Genomic DNA, 13,337 nt, shown 5'->3' on the forward strand with positions numbered 1-13,337 from the left:
ATCTTTGTACATACGTAAATTATGAATTGAATTTATACGCTGTGAAATATTTGAATGAATCAAACAGAAGTCGGGAGTTTTCTTTCATCTTTGGATTTGAAATAAGTGAAATATTTTATCGAATTATCCTTTGAGGTATTTTTTGGGGGGGGCGGAAGATGAGGGAGGAGGGAAGAAAGCGGCGTAAGTGAAAGAGGAGAAGGGGAGGAGGAAGAGGAGGAGCCAGGTAAGAGACTAGGTCCTACACCAAGGAAGTCAAGTCATAACAGTCAGTCTACTCTGGACAGTGAGTGACCACAGGCGCGCGCACCGCTAAACTCACCGACCTGCCCACATAGGTCCTCTACCCGCGACCTGTATACCCGGCACGACCTGTATACCCGATACGACCTGTATACCCGGCACGACCTGCAAGAGTTGACTTCTTCAGGCAGGTCGTAATCCTTCACCCTCCCCCAGCGACCTGTAACGTCATCACCAGGTAGGTCACTTTCCCAAGACCTGTGAGGTATAAGCAGGTCACAGGTTATATCTATTCACGACCTGTAAACGTTGTGTAGGTAGGTTACAGTCACGACCTACATAGTTTATTTCACCTTAAGATTAACCAACCTAATCTAACCTAACGCTAATCTAACCTGACCTTACCTAATCTAAGCTGGAAGGTTAATCTTCATGTTAGATTAGGTTAAGAGAGAGAGAGAGAGAGAGAGAGAGAGAGAGAGAGAGAGCAGCGTAGGTCGGGGGGAAACTTAACCATTCACCAATCTCAATTTTAACCTAACCTAACCAGAGATATCATTCTATACCAGTGTCCCGCCTCACGAAATTAACATATCATTCTCCTGATATAAAGAAGAAGAAATAGAATGATTAGAAAATGAAAAATCAGATGAAAAGTAAAAGTTAAAAGTAAAAGTATCTTGAGACAGTGTTGCCACAGTGGAGAGGAATCCTTATTGTTATTTTAAGTATTTCGAGAATAGCTAAAGGATTCTATGGTGGTCAATTCAACCCCCTTATCAAGCCATCATCTGCCAGCTCATCTACCAGTGAACTCAAATCCTGTCAACGCAAACCCTCCCCCTGTCAACCCAACCTCTGTTTATTTACTTGGATTTAGAAACGTAAGAGCGATGGTGAAACTGGAGGGGGGTGGGAGAGGGAAGGAGGGAGAGGGAAGGAGGGAGAGAGGGAGGAGGGAGAGAGGGAGGAGGGAGAGGGAAGGAGAGAGGGATGAGGGAGAGGGAGGGAAGGAAAGGTAGGCCAACTCCAGAAAAAAAAGGTTAACCTCCATATACAACACGCATATAACATACACTACACACACAACATTCACCCATTCTTCCTTGGTAACATAAACACGCACCAGACAGTACATTATCATTCACTGGTCATCACGAGACTAAGCATGCGCCGAGTGTTAACCTAAAGGACCCAGGTAGGAGTGGTTATCGTACATACATTGAATATATTAATGAACATACAACAGAGGGTTAATTATTCTTGTGTATATTTTGTGATATAGACGAAATGGAGAAGTATTACTGTAGGTTAAGGTTAGGTTAGGACTGCCATTAAGTCACCCCTTGTCTCTCAGAGCATAAACTAGCCATATTTCTGGGACCAAACGGGGTGATAGTACTCTAGACGGTGTGACAGTACTCTAAATGGGGTGACAGTACTCTAGACGGGGTGAGAGTACTCTAGATGGGGTGAGAGTACTCTAGACGGAGTGATAGTACTCTAGACGGGGTGATAGTACTCTAGATGGGGTGATAGTACTCTAGATGGGGTGACAGTACTCTAGATGGAGTGACAGTACTCTAGATGGGGAGACAGTACTCCAGACGGGGAAGTACTCCAGACGATTATTATACTAAGTTAATCCTGTACTAGCGTGTCTGTACAGGAATGGGCATCTGGACACACGAACAGAATATCTTCCCCCTTAATACAAATAAGTTAGGAAAATTTGGTCATGAAAAAAAAAGGTAAATATGGAAATTTTATCGGAGAAAACGGCATTAAAAATAGGGATAACTTCTCAATTTTGGTTTGATATAAGAATTGATTTATTTATTTACCATTTGATATATTTATAACTAACTTGTCACCCTAGGGATTAATAGAATCACACTGGACAATATCTTTCTCACATATAACCCAAACTGTCCTCGAACCTGGGCATATTAGTGAAAAAAAATCAAGCGTCCAATATGCCATCAACATCTTTCGGAGTTGACCATTTCGCTGCCTCAGATTGACTTTGCCCCAACACCAAACAGTATACATCAGTAGTCTTTATTAGTCTGTGTGGTGAGCAGAGACAATCCATAATGTATGTATACTGTATGTTGATACGTGTACTTGTGCTTGTAGACAGTATACTTTTTGTACGTGTATGTTTAGGTATTCAGTTAAGTCTTCATATAGCTTAATTTAGCCTAGTCTATCCTTATCTAAGCTAATATATCTAAACCTAAGCTAACCTAACTAAATCTATCCATAACTAACCAAACCTAATCTATCCTTACCTAAGTTAACCTAATCCATCCTCACGAAATCTAAACTATCCTAAATGAACCTAATCTACCCTAACCAAACCCTCTACCAAGGAACATTAGATATCCAACAGGTAACAGCGACCATTACTAGTGTATATTTTACCATCCATCATCCGCACAGTGATATCATCGTCCCTATCTCGTGTGTATAATAATGCTTCACGTAACTTATTATACTTGTTCTATAATACCTATCCTGACTAGCCTGTTGTAGTGTTTATGTTGTGGAGAGAGAGAGAGAGAGAGAGAGAGAGAGAGAGAGAGAGAGAGAGAGAGAGAGAGAGAGAGAGAGAGTACAATGCCCCCAGAGATGACAAACTGAAATGCTTCTCAAATGTTTTAAGTACATCTTGTAAGTACACTATAATAAAGTAAGTCTTGTAAGTACACTATATAAGTATTTAAGTGTTGTAACATGTATTCTTAACAAGATCCATACACTAGGCAGTAAATAACATCAATTAAAAAGATCATAAGAAAAAAAGAGTTATTACTGACAGACACACGTACACCATCTTCACAGCCCATTGTAATCCCGAATTCAAACCATTTCCTGTTATGATGTTGGGTGGCTAAGCAGGTGTTGGGGTAGTTCCTTAGCATTCAACAGGTAAGTTGTGTGTTGCTGAAGGTGTTGTTGATAAGTTTATTCCACCATCAGAAGAAAATTACGTCACAGGCACCCCCATGTATTCACCCCAGTTCCAATAATGTGTTAGATGAGGTGCTGGGAGTATGTTCTTATAAAATTTGTGGATCTGTTTTTTTGGCAGTAATTCTGAAGTTGTTGACGCTACTTTAAATTACGATGATTATTACAGCCACAGTAGGATATGTTCCCGCCATAATAGGATAAACTAGAGAGAGAGAAAGAGTGTTTACGACAACTTTGCTGGAGTGTTAAATGTGAAACAGATGGCCCTCCTCTCGGGCTGACTTGCTCCCTGTGGGGTTCAGAAGACAGTCTCGATCTGTCTAGTGACCTATCAAGTCAGGGAGTTAATAAGTCCTTCATTAGACCCTAAACACCTAAGTTTTATATGGTTTAACACCCTACTCTACTCAAATATACTCTATGTAGTCGCTAATAGCGATGGAACATACGATTGAATTAATTATCTCGCATGTAACATGTAATTTGTACTCTGCAGGTTTTGACCGGACGGCTTGTTGTTGTTGTTATAGGTTAGGATTTGTGTATCTTATTATTGGCGTTGCATCAGCATTTTTAGATGAAGGCAAACGCAATAATTTTTCTGTTGGGCAAGAGGCTTATTCGCCGGCAGGCAGTATCGAACGGACAGGCAGCCGTCCAAAGCCCCGTCCGTCCTCCTGTTGCGCGCTCTCGCCCTAGTGTGATCTGTTTAGTTTTGGGAATCTCAGTGACTTCTGGTCCCTTTATGTTTGTTTTTTGGGTTGGCAGGGGCCGGGATTGTTTTTCGCCGCTGGAGTTTTGAGCGCAGAGCCTGAAACCGCCCACGTTTTGACTGTAGCCGCCCATTGAGCGACTGTGGGTTAATGAGACCCTTACACGTAGGACTCGAATGTTCTTTATTCGGTCTAATGAAGGACTTATTAACTCCCTGACTTGATAGGTCACTGGACAGATCGAGACTGTCTTCTGAACCCCACAGGGAGCAAGTCAGCCCGAGAGGAGGGCCATCTGTTTCACATTTCATACTCCAGCAAAGTTGTCGTAAACACTCTTTCTCTCTCTCTAGTTTATCCTATTATGGCGGGAACATATCCTACTGTGGCAGTAACAATGATGATATACTGTATGTATACTTGAGGGTGTAAACAGTGTAGGTGGAAATGTTTTGTGGAGAATATTGTGTGTAAATAAATATTTCACTGTGGTCATTTAACAATCTCCAACTGTATCCACTGCCACCCCCCCCCCTTCGTCCTTGGTGAAGCACTGTAATGTCACCGCCAGCCTTGTGACAAACCTCCGGGGATTTCCAACTCAAGGAACAACTACAACAGAGATCAAAATGTGAGCCTCAATACAATAGTGGTCGACCAGCCTTCACCCCAACCTCTTCCACCATCTTGGATATGTTCCAATAATATTTTTTTACACCGTTCCAACCGTATTACCGCCTCCTGAAGCATATCAATGTATGCTTTTATATACAAACCAGTTTACTGAGAGATATTAACAAGAATTAAAATCAGGAGTAAGGATGGAAAGAGATGAGAAAAACAATGCTGCAAGATGAGGTTCCCACCATATGCTGATGGGGAAAGTACCGTCTCATGCATGTTTCAACACTACTACTCGTCCTAGGACAGACCAGAATGGGAATTGACATGGTCATTTTCTAAGCCTTATGTAATATTTCATGATACATAAAATGATCGATTGTTTAGGATCCACCTGAAAATTAGACACCACAACCTAATGATTAAGAACACCTTGACCTAACCTGACCTCACGCCCCATTCAGGTCACACCACGAGTCTTACCTCACTTTTATCTCAATACTTAGGCACTACGGTATTATGATTCATTAATTAATAAATATAATACTTAAAAAAAATCACACCTGACCAACAACAGCAAAGGTCACGTCATAAGTGTATAATATTTTATAATCTTCCAGTAATACCCTTCATAACAGGTTATACCCGTTTAAAAATTAAACCCAAGATAAATTCCATTGTTGACATTTTTGGTGTAATAAATTCGTTAAGATTGTCAGAATTTTTTTGGTCCAAACTATATATAATTAGATGTTTATTATTGTTTTTATTTGATTAAGTTGGCAACATGCTTTACTATTGCCATATGAGAGTCCCACCATTATCAAAACACATGATTGACATTATCACAAATATGCAAACCTTTTTTTCTTCTTATAAATTTACTGGTCCGTCATCAAACAAAATTGATGACTGGATGAATAATTGTCTCATTATTGTAAACCAAAGATGTAAATTACAACCTTTGAGAATTTATAATAAGTTTTCCATGAATACAAAAAATGATCAAAATGTTCTTCAGTGTTGTTCAAATGAGCAGATGCAGTGGCCATTTTTTATGTATTTTTCGTTTATTATTATTTTGTTTCAACATTAATATCCATTTTCTTGTACTACGTGAAGAAGATTGGATACTCTAGTTCATTTCACCTGATGATTAAATATCCCAAAACTAACTTAACGTAATCTGACATATCATTATTACCTAACCTGACCTCACCTAATCTGACATATCATTATTACCTAACCTGACCTCACCTAATCTGACATATCATTATTACCTAACCTGACATATCATTATTACCTAACCTGACCTCACCTAATCTGACATATCATTATTACCTAACCTGACCTCACCTATTCTGACATATCATTATTACCTAACCTGACCTCACCTAATCTGACATATCATTATTACCTAACCTGACCTCACCTAATCTGACATATCATTATTACCTAACCTGACCTCACCTAATCTGACATATCATTATTACCTAACCTGACATATCATTATTACCTAACCTTACGTCACCTAATCTGACATATCATTATTACCTAACCTGACCTCACCTAATCTGACATATCATTATTACCTAACCTGACTTCACCTAATCTGACATATCATTATTACCTAACCTCACCTAATCTGACATATCATTATTACTAACCTGACCTCACCTAATCTGACATATCATTATTACTGAACCTAATACATATCATTATTACCTGACATATCATTATTACCTAACCTCACCTCACCTAATCTGACATATCATTATTACCTAACCTGACCTCACCTAATCTGACATATCATTATTACCTAACCTGACTTCACCTAATCTGACATATCATTATTACCTAACCTGACCTCACCTAATCTGACATATCATTATTACCTAACCTGACTTCACCTAATCTGACATATCATTATTACCTAACCTCACCTAATCTGACATATCATTATTACCTAACCTGACATATCATTATTACCTAACCTGACTTCACCTAATCTGACATATCATTATTACCTAACCTGACCTCACCTAATCTGACATATCATTATTACCTAACCTGACCTCACCTAATCTGACATATCATTATTACCTAACCTGACTTCACCTAATGTGACATATCATTATTACCTAACCTCACCTAATCTGACATATCATTATTACCTAACCTGACCTCACCTAATCTGACATATCATTATTACCTAACCTGACTTCACTTAATCTGACATATCATTATTACCTAACCTGACCTCACCTAATCTGACATATCATTATTACCTAACCTGACCTCACCTAATCTGACATATCATTATTACCTAACCTGACCTCACCTAATCTGACATATCATTATTACCTAACCTGACGTCACCTAATCTGACATATCATTATTACCTAACCTGACGTCACCTAATCTGACATATCATTATTACCTAACCTGACCTCACCTAATCTACCCTTGTCTAACCTACCTTTACCATACAGAATCTAACCTTACCCTTATATTTAGACAGAAAGACACAGAGAGATAAATGCAGATAGATATATAGACATGTAGATAGATAGACAGACAGACAGATAATGTGAGATGGATGAATGGATGGACAGATATTCAGTAAAATTATCATAAAAATTCTCAATGACTCAGAATGTACCTAGACAGTGCAGGTATACAATGTACCTAGCCAGTGCAGGTATAAAATGTACCAAGACAGTGCAGGAATACAATGTACCAAGACAGTGCAGGTATACAATGTACCTAGACAGTGCAGGCATACAATGTACCTAGACAATGCAGGTATACAATGTACCAAGACAGAGCAGGTATACAATGTACCTAGACAGTGCAGGTATACAATGTACCTAGACAGTGCAGGTATAAAATGTACCTAGACAGTGCAGGTATACAATGTACCAAGACAGTGCAGGTATACAATGTACCTAGCCAGTGCAGGTATAAAATGTACCAAGACAGTGCAGGTATACAATGTACCTAGACAGTGCAGGTATACAATGTACCTACAGTGCAGGTATACAATGTACCTAGACAGTGCAGGTATACAATGTACCTGGACAGTGCAGGTATACAAACAAATATTCATTAATAATATCCAGTTAAAATCACAGTTTCTCACCAGTCAACTTCTCTCTCTTACATATTTGTAATTCCCCAAATACCATTTTTCTCTCATTTCTTTACAAATTAATTTAAAACCAATAATTTTAAAGTTTACTGGGCTAAAAATACGTCTCTTTAAGAGTTAATATATAATAATAGTTTCATTTCAATATTTTTTTTTAATATGCACAAAAACATTATTCTAAAATATATCTCCTGGTAATATACAAGATAGCTATCCATTTTAAACATAATAATTTCATAGATAATTATGCATAAAAGAAACAACTTAGGCGTCATTATACTCGACAAACAACAAGTCTTTTTAATAGCCCCTAAAGCATTATAGAGTAGAAGACAATTAATTTTATTATACTTAATAAACTCATATTTTTTCTAGTCTAACTATAATACCTCAGAGGTTATCAAGTTTTATAATGAGTTACAGCAGGGTACATGTTTTATGACTTTGTGTACAGCCCACAAGAAAAAAATAATGAAATAGGCAAATTAAAAAGCTAAAAAATCAATACAAATTTTAACTCTCCACAATGAACTTGAGCAAGTATGATATAATATACTGCAGTAGTGTTAGGAATGTATTTGATGTTAGATGGCAGTGTGTATACAAACTTCTGAGACATCCTGTATGTATGTATGTATGCATTAAAGAGGAAAAGACAAATGTATAATATATAAAAATTCGTCTACAGTTATTTATCTACCTTGAACATAATACATAAACTTATGAAGGAATGTTTGGGGAGCAATGAGCCAGAGTGATCACATTTAACTGCTCATATAAAAGTTGAAATAACTGCAATAATAATTCTATCAATTTTAAACTGCAAATAATAAGTTGAATTTTCTCCCACAGTGAAATTAGTATTGTTTTTTGGCCTCTCAAAAAAGAAAATGAGGATATGTTTTTATGATTTGATTCATGAATGTTTCCCAAAGCGAACAAATTAGTGAGATGGCAGCCCAAACAAAATTCCAACGAGTAACAATCATTATGTAAAGGTTTATCCTACAGGGTTTAAACTTTGATCACTTATACAGTATATTGTGAAGCAGTTTGTTATGGTTGTGTATAGACCCACTACCTGCCTCCCTGAGCTATGATGAGTCTTCTCACTTGTGTTCAGGGTACCAAACAAAATCTCAAAATAACATAACTTCCAAACACCTCTTAATAAATGTTTACACTGTATATCATCGATAGGTTTATCACAGGATACCGTCTATACGACATCTTTGCAGCGAACGATTCACCTCAGTGTAATAATGTACTCAGGGTAGTATTCCTGCTTATCATATTTCACGATCACAGATGTACCGTCGCCAGTAGAGTCGTATGGTGCACCAGTGGCTGGGTTGGTGGGTGGCCGCGCCATTGCCGAGTTTCCTGGGACGATAGATCCGACAGCAACACGAGCGACAAACATATACCTCAAGCCTGCAGAGTCGTTCCTGGAGTAACCATATGAAGTTCCAGCATTTGGGGAGAAGTAAGTGCCACGACCACAAGCCTGACCTGTACTGGATCCATGAAGTCTCCAGTCAAAGTTTTCAGCACAGATGCTGGCTACCACGTCTGGTCTAGTGCCATGAAACACTTGGCGAACATCCACCTTCTTTATATCCCCATAAACTGTCACCATCTCTTTGATCTTGTTCTGTAATGCTCTCCACAAGAACGGATTCTGAATTCTCTCGATTTTTACAACACTGGTATTGGGAACACCACTTCCTAGAAGACCCACAACAGTCTGGTACTCTGGGGAGGTAGATGCTACGGTGACAAGACGGATACGTTCCTCTGGCTGCATTGGATCCCAGGTAGATGGTAAGTCACTTGAGGTAGTACCAGTGGCTGTTGTACCAGTGGCTGTTGTACCAGTGGCTGTTGTACCAGTGGCTGAGTTCTGGTTATCTCCTGTGTTCCCATCTTTAAGGTGAGGTTCCGGGCGCCTACGAACCTCACGTCCTACTTTCGTGTTTTGGTTTGTCTGAATCATAGTAACAAAGTCTAAGATGTATGTATATTTTGAGTTCTTGAAGGTTAATGGAACATGTTGATTCTTGAGGAAGTGCCTCTCAATATCAGCAGACGAGACACTGCTCACTAGTTTGCTTTCGTTTGCAGTATCTACATTGCCATATTTGATCCATTTCTTGTTTATATCCACAAAGTACCAGCTGTAGATGTTTGCTTTAATTTGCTGTCCTGCAATACATTCTGTACACAACCGTCGAAGGTACAGTATTCTGGACTGATCAGAGTTAGTTATGATCATGCACTGAAAGTTAGCCTGCCAGCTATCACGACCCAGTACAGTAAGGAGTTGTTTTACTGATGGGTTAAGTTTGGCCGGGTCCAGACGTGGGATGACGACTCCATCTTGAGCCTGATCACAGAAGGCCTGTTCCAAGATCTGGGCCTGGAAGGATCGCAAGTTGAGCCACTTGCTGCCCTGTTCACTAATCTGCCAATGAAAGTGCTGAGATGCGTGGAGTCTCTGGCATCCACTACTTTCATTCCTACATAAATTCTCAACTGAATAATAACAAATTTCGTTTACTTCAGTGTCACCTTCAAGATAATGAGACCAAACTGTCTGGCACTTCTGTTTCTTCTGTACAGATGACTTCTTGATCCTAGCTGAGTCACCGGTGTCCTTCTTACCGTGTCTTGTATATGTGTAACCTCCTTTATCTGACTTACTGGGTGTTGAGGTGTCTTGACTCTTACTCTCAACTGAAGGCTGTGCAAAAGCTTGCTTATCAGAGGCATTTCCTATGATCCTTTGTCTAAGCCGAGACATGATACCTGCACCATCTGATCTGCCACTTCTTGTCGCTCCTATGTTCTGTTGTTGGTTTGAGGTGGTGGTGCTTGTACTAGCCTGGCTAGAGGAAGGTGCTGCTGTTGTTGGTGGTGATGCTGCTTGTTTCCCATGACCAGCATTTGCAAGGGAAGGATAGGCAGCAAGTAGTGCAAAAGCCACATCTCGTGGTGCCTCATTAGTAGAAAAACCATGAGACCATAGCAATGTAGAGCATTCAGGAGTGAGAAGATCATGGTTCAGTTTACATCTAGTGAAGGAGCACTTTGTTAGTCCACTCACAAAACTGAGGCACACGTGTAAAGCTCCACAATCTGTCTTATTACAACCTTTCCCATTATAATCACGACAAACATCTAACTGGCCAGTGGGTCCTGCAGGTTTTGTGAGACCTTTCATAAGGTTCCTCAGTGACGGCGGTGGTAAACGGTCAAGATAGAAGTCCCGGAGAGTAGCGATATTGTGGTCCGTGTACCACTTATGACCAAATACACAGGGCCTGTCACCACAATATCTAGTAATATAGATTAAACATATGTGTAGGTCTTGGCAGGAGGAACGTTTCTGGCATCCTTGAGGTCCTGAATGTGGAATACAAATGTTAACCTTAGGCTGGAGCTCTACAAACTCTCCATTAAAAGCAAAGACCTGACTGTTACTTGAAACAACTTCCCGCACAGCAGATAGTTGCAAGTCCTTCCACTCCAGAAGTTGCAGAAGAGTGGCACGAAAGTTAGGGCACTCGGCTAAGGCTTCCACCAGGACCCAGGGTCTAATTCCTTTCCCTTGACCCCTATAAGTATTTTTTTGAGAATAGTTCCAGTCACCTGGATCTCTACAGGGGCCACTTGGAGTAAAGTTCCTGTCGTTAGGGTCATTATAAGAACCTCTTGGAAAATAGTTCCTCGCATCTTGACTTCTAAAATGACCTCGTGAAGTATGACTCCGTTCATACCAATCATTAGAGGCACCTCTGGGAGTACAGCTCTCACTATACTGATCACAGTAGGAATCTCTTGGTGAATAGTTCCCATCACAATGTTGGCTGAAGCCACCTCTCTGAGAGTAACCACCACGGCTCTTATTCTTACATCCCTGTTGACGCTGATTTTGTTTTCTGCAGCTTCCTCTGTCGGGCTGATCTCTGTAATATCTCCCTCGTTGTTGCCCCACCGGCTCATCCTGCAACTTCCTATAATCAACATCACTACTGCTGTAACCTTCTGTCCGAGGAGTGTGCGGCTTCTTAAGGGACCTTCCTCGAGCGAAATTCCCTCGATAACCTTGTGATTCACCTCGACTTTGACCGCGCCCTCTACTGTCTCGTGTATTTTCCTGAGGAGTGCAAATTATCGTTAATAAAAATAAACGGGCAATGCCAATTAATCAATACATGTACTGTTAACCTACGCTATGTATAATAACAACTAGATCCAGGGTGGGTGCTCCTCACTGCAGTTGATCTGGGGTCAAATGAAAGCCTGAAAGAAAGTTGTATAGAATCTACAACAGGGCACCCAGAACCTTGCCTTTGTCCACTCTATACACTGTCCCTAAGTCTGCTCTATACACTGTGGTTCCATTTAGGTCAAGTCAAGTCGGCTATGAAGTGGCAAAAAAAAAAAAAAATAATAATAATAATTCGCTCTAACAACCAACACACACAAACGACATCGCTCTTAACAACCAACACACACAAACGACATCGCTCTTAACAACCATGACACAACACTGAAGTCAATAATTACCTTTACACTTGTGGACCTGGTGTCAGATCTTCCACACTTCAGCATCACCTTTTCCATCGGGTCATTTAGATCTTCCTCCCAGTCTAGGGTGTCCTGAACTGAAATATAGAGATATCTTAACTTAAATATAGAGAGATAGTGAGATATCTTAACTTAAATATAGAGAGATAGTGAGATATCTTAACTTAAATATAGAGAGATAGTGAGATATCTTAACTTAAATATAGAGAGATAGTGAGATATTTAGTCATCACAATGCAGCTTATATCATGGGTGACATCTTCACGTCGACTGATTCTGTACAATGGGAAGTTAACATTCAGCATGATATAATAAGACTAGTAGCTATATTATAATGAACATGATATTACCGGCCAAAAAAACTACCGATATTACCGACCCAAACTAAATAAACTTGCACTTAATTTAGCCTCAACTTAAACTGTTCTAAACAGCTTCAAGAAAATTATTACAACGCAGTATACAAAATTTTTTATATAAGTTAGGTTAGATAAGGTTAGGTTAGGGAAGATGAGGTTAAGTTAGGTAAGTTAGGGAAGATGAGGCTAGATAAGGTTAGGTTAGGGAAGATGAGGTTAAGTTAGGTAGGTTAGGGAAGATGAGGTTAGATAAGGTTAGGTGAGGGAAGATGAGTTTAAGTTAGGTAGGTTAGGGAAGATGAGGTTAAGTTAGGTAGGTTAGGGAAGATGAGGTTAGATAAGGTTAGGTTAGGAAAGATGAGGTTAAGTTAGGTAGGTTAGGGAAGATGAGGTTAAGTTAGGTAGGTTAGGGAAGATGAGGTTAGATAAGGTTAGGTTAGGGAAGATGAGGTTAAGTTAGGTAGGTTAGGGAAGATGAGGTTAGATAAGGTTAGGTTAGGGAAGATGAGGTTAAGTTAGGTAGGTTAGGGAAGATGAGGTTAGATAAGGTTAGGTGAGGGAAGATGAGGTAAGATAAGGTTAGGTGAGGGAAGATGAGGTTAGATAAGGTTAGGTTAGGTTAGGGAAGATGAGGTTAAGTTAGGTAGGTTAGGGCAGATGAGGTTAGGTTAGGGAAGA

At 39.6% G+C, this 13,337-nt stretch overlaps 2 protein-coding genes and 1 long non-coding RNA gene across 3 annotated transcripts in view; 1 reads left to right on the forward strand and 2 right to left on the reverse strand.

The window, feature by feature from the left end:
• The first annotated feature begins 256 nt into the window (after positions 1–256).
• The window catches only part of LOC121869600, a 61,213-nt gene continuing 48,132 nt past the window's right edge, over positions 257–13,337 (forward strand). Inside the window, exon 1 of the mRNA XM_042371045.1 lies at positions 257–481. The gene's annotated coding sequence lies outside the window, so the exon portion shown is untranslated. The remainder of the gene's footprint in view (positions 482–13,337) is intronic.
• On the reverse strand, positions 5,948–6,555 carry LOC121869602. The gene is made up of 3 exons (XR_006089563.1): positions 6,528–6,555; positions 6,088–6,153; positions 5,948–6,026 (listed from the first exon to the last, which is right to left on the reverse strand). It is a non-coding gene; the product is annotated as an uncharacterized LOC121869602 (long non-coding RNA).
• Positions 7,817–13,337, reverse strand: part of LOC121869480 — a 36,460-nt gene continuing 30,939 nt past the window's right edge. Inside the window, exons 9-10 of the mRNA XM_042370833.1 lie at positions 12,280–12,377; positions 7,817–11,866 (exon numbers count right to left, since the gene is read on the reverse strand). Of these exons, the coding sequence (XP_042226767.1) occupies positions 8,954–11,866; positions 12,280–12,377 (3,011 nt within the window). The 3' untranslated portion in view covers positions 7,817–8,953. The remainder of the gene's footprint in view (positions 11,867–12,279; positions 12,378–13,337) is intronic.

The sequence above is a fragment of the Homarus americanus genome, unplaced genomic scaffold (genome assembly GCF_018991925.1).
Source record: "Homarus americanus isolate GMGI-L3 unplaced genomic scaffold, GMGI_Hamer_2.0 scaffold23578, whole genome shotgun sequence".
NCBI lineage: Eukaryota > Metazoa > Arthropoda > Malacostraca > Decapoda > Nephropidae > Homarus > Homarus americanus.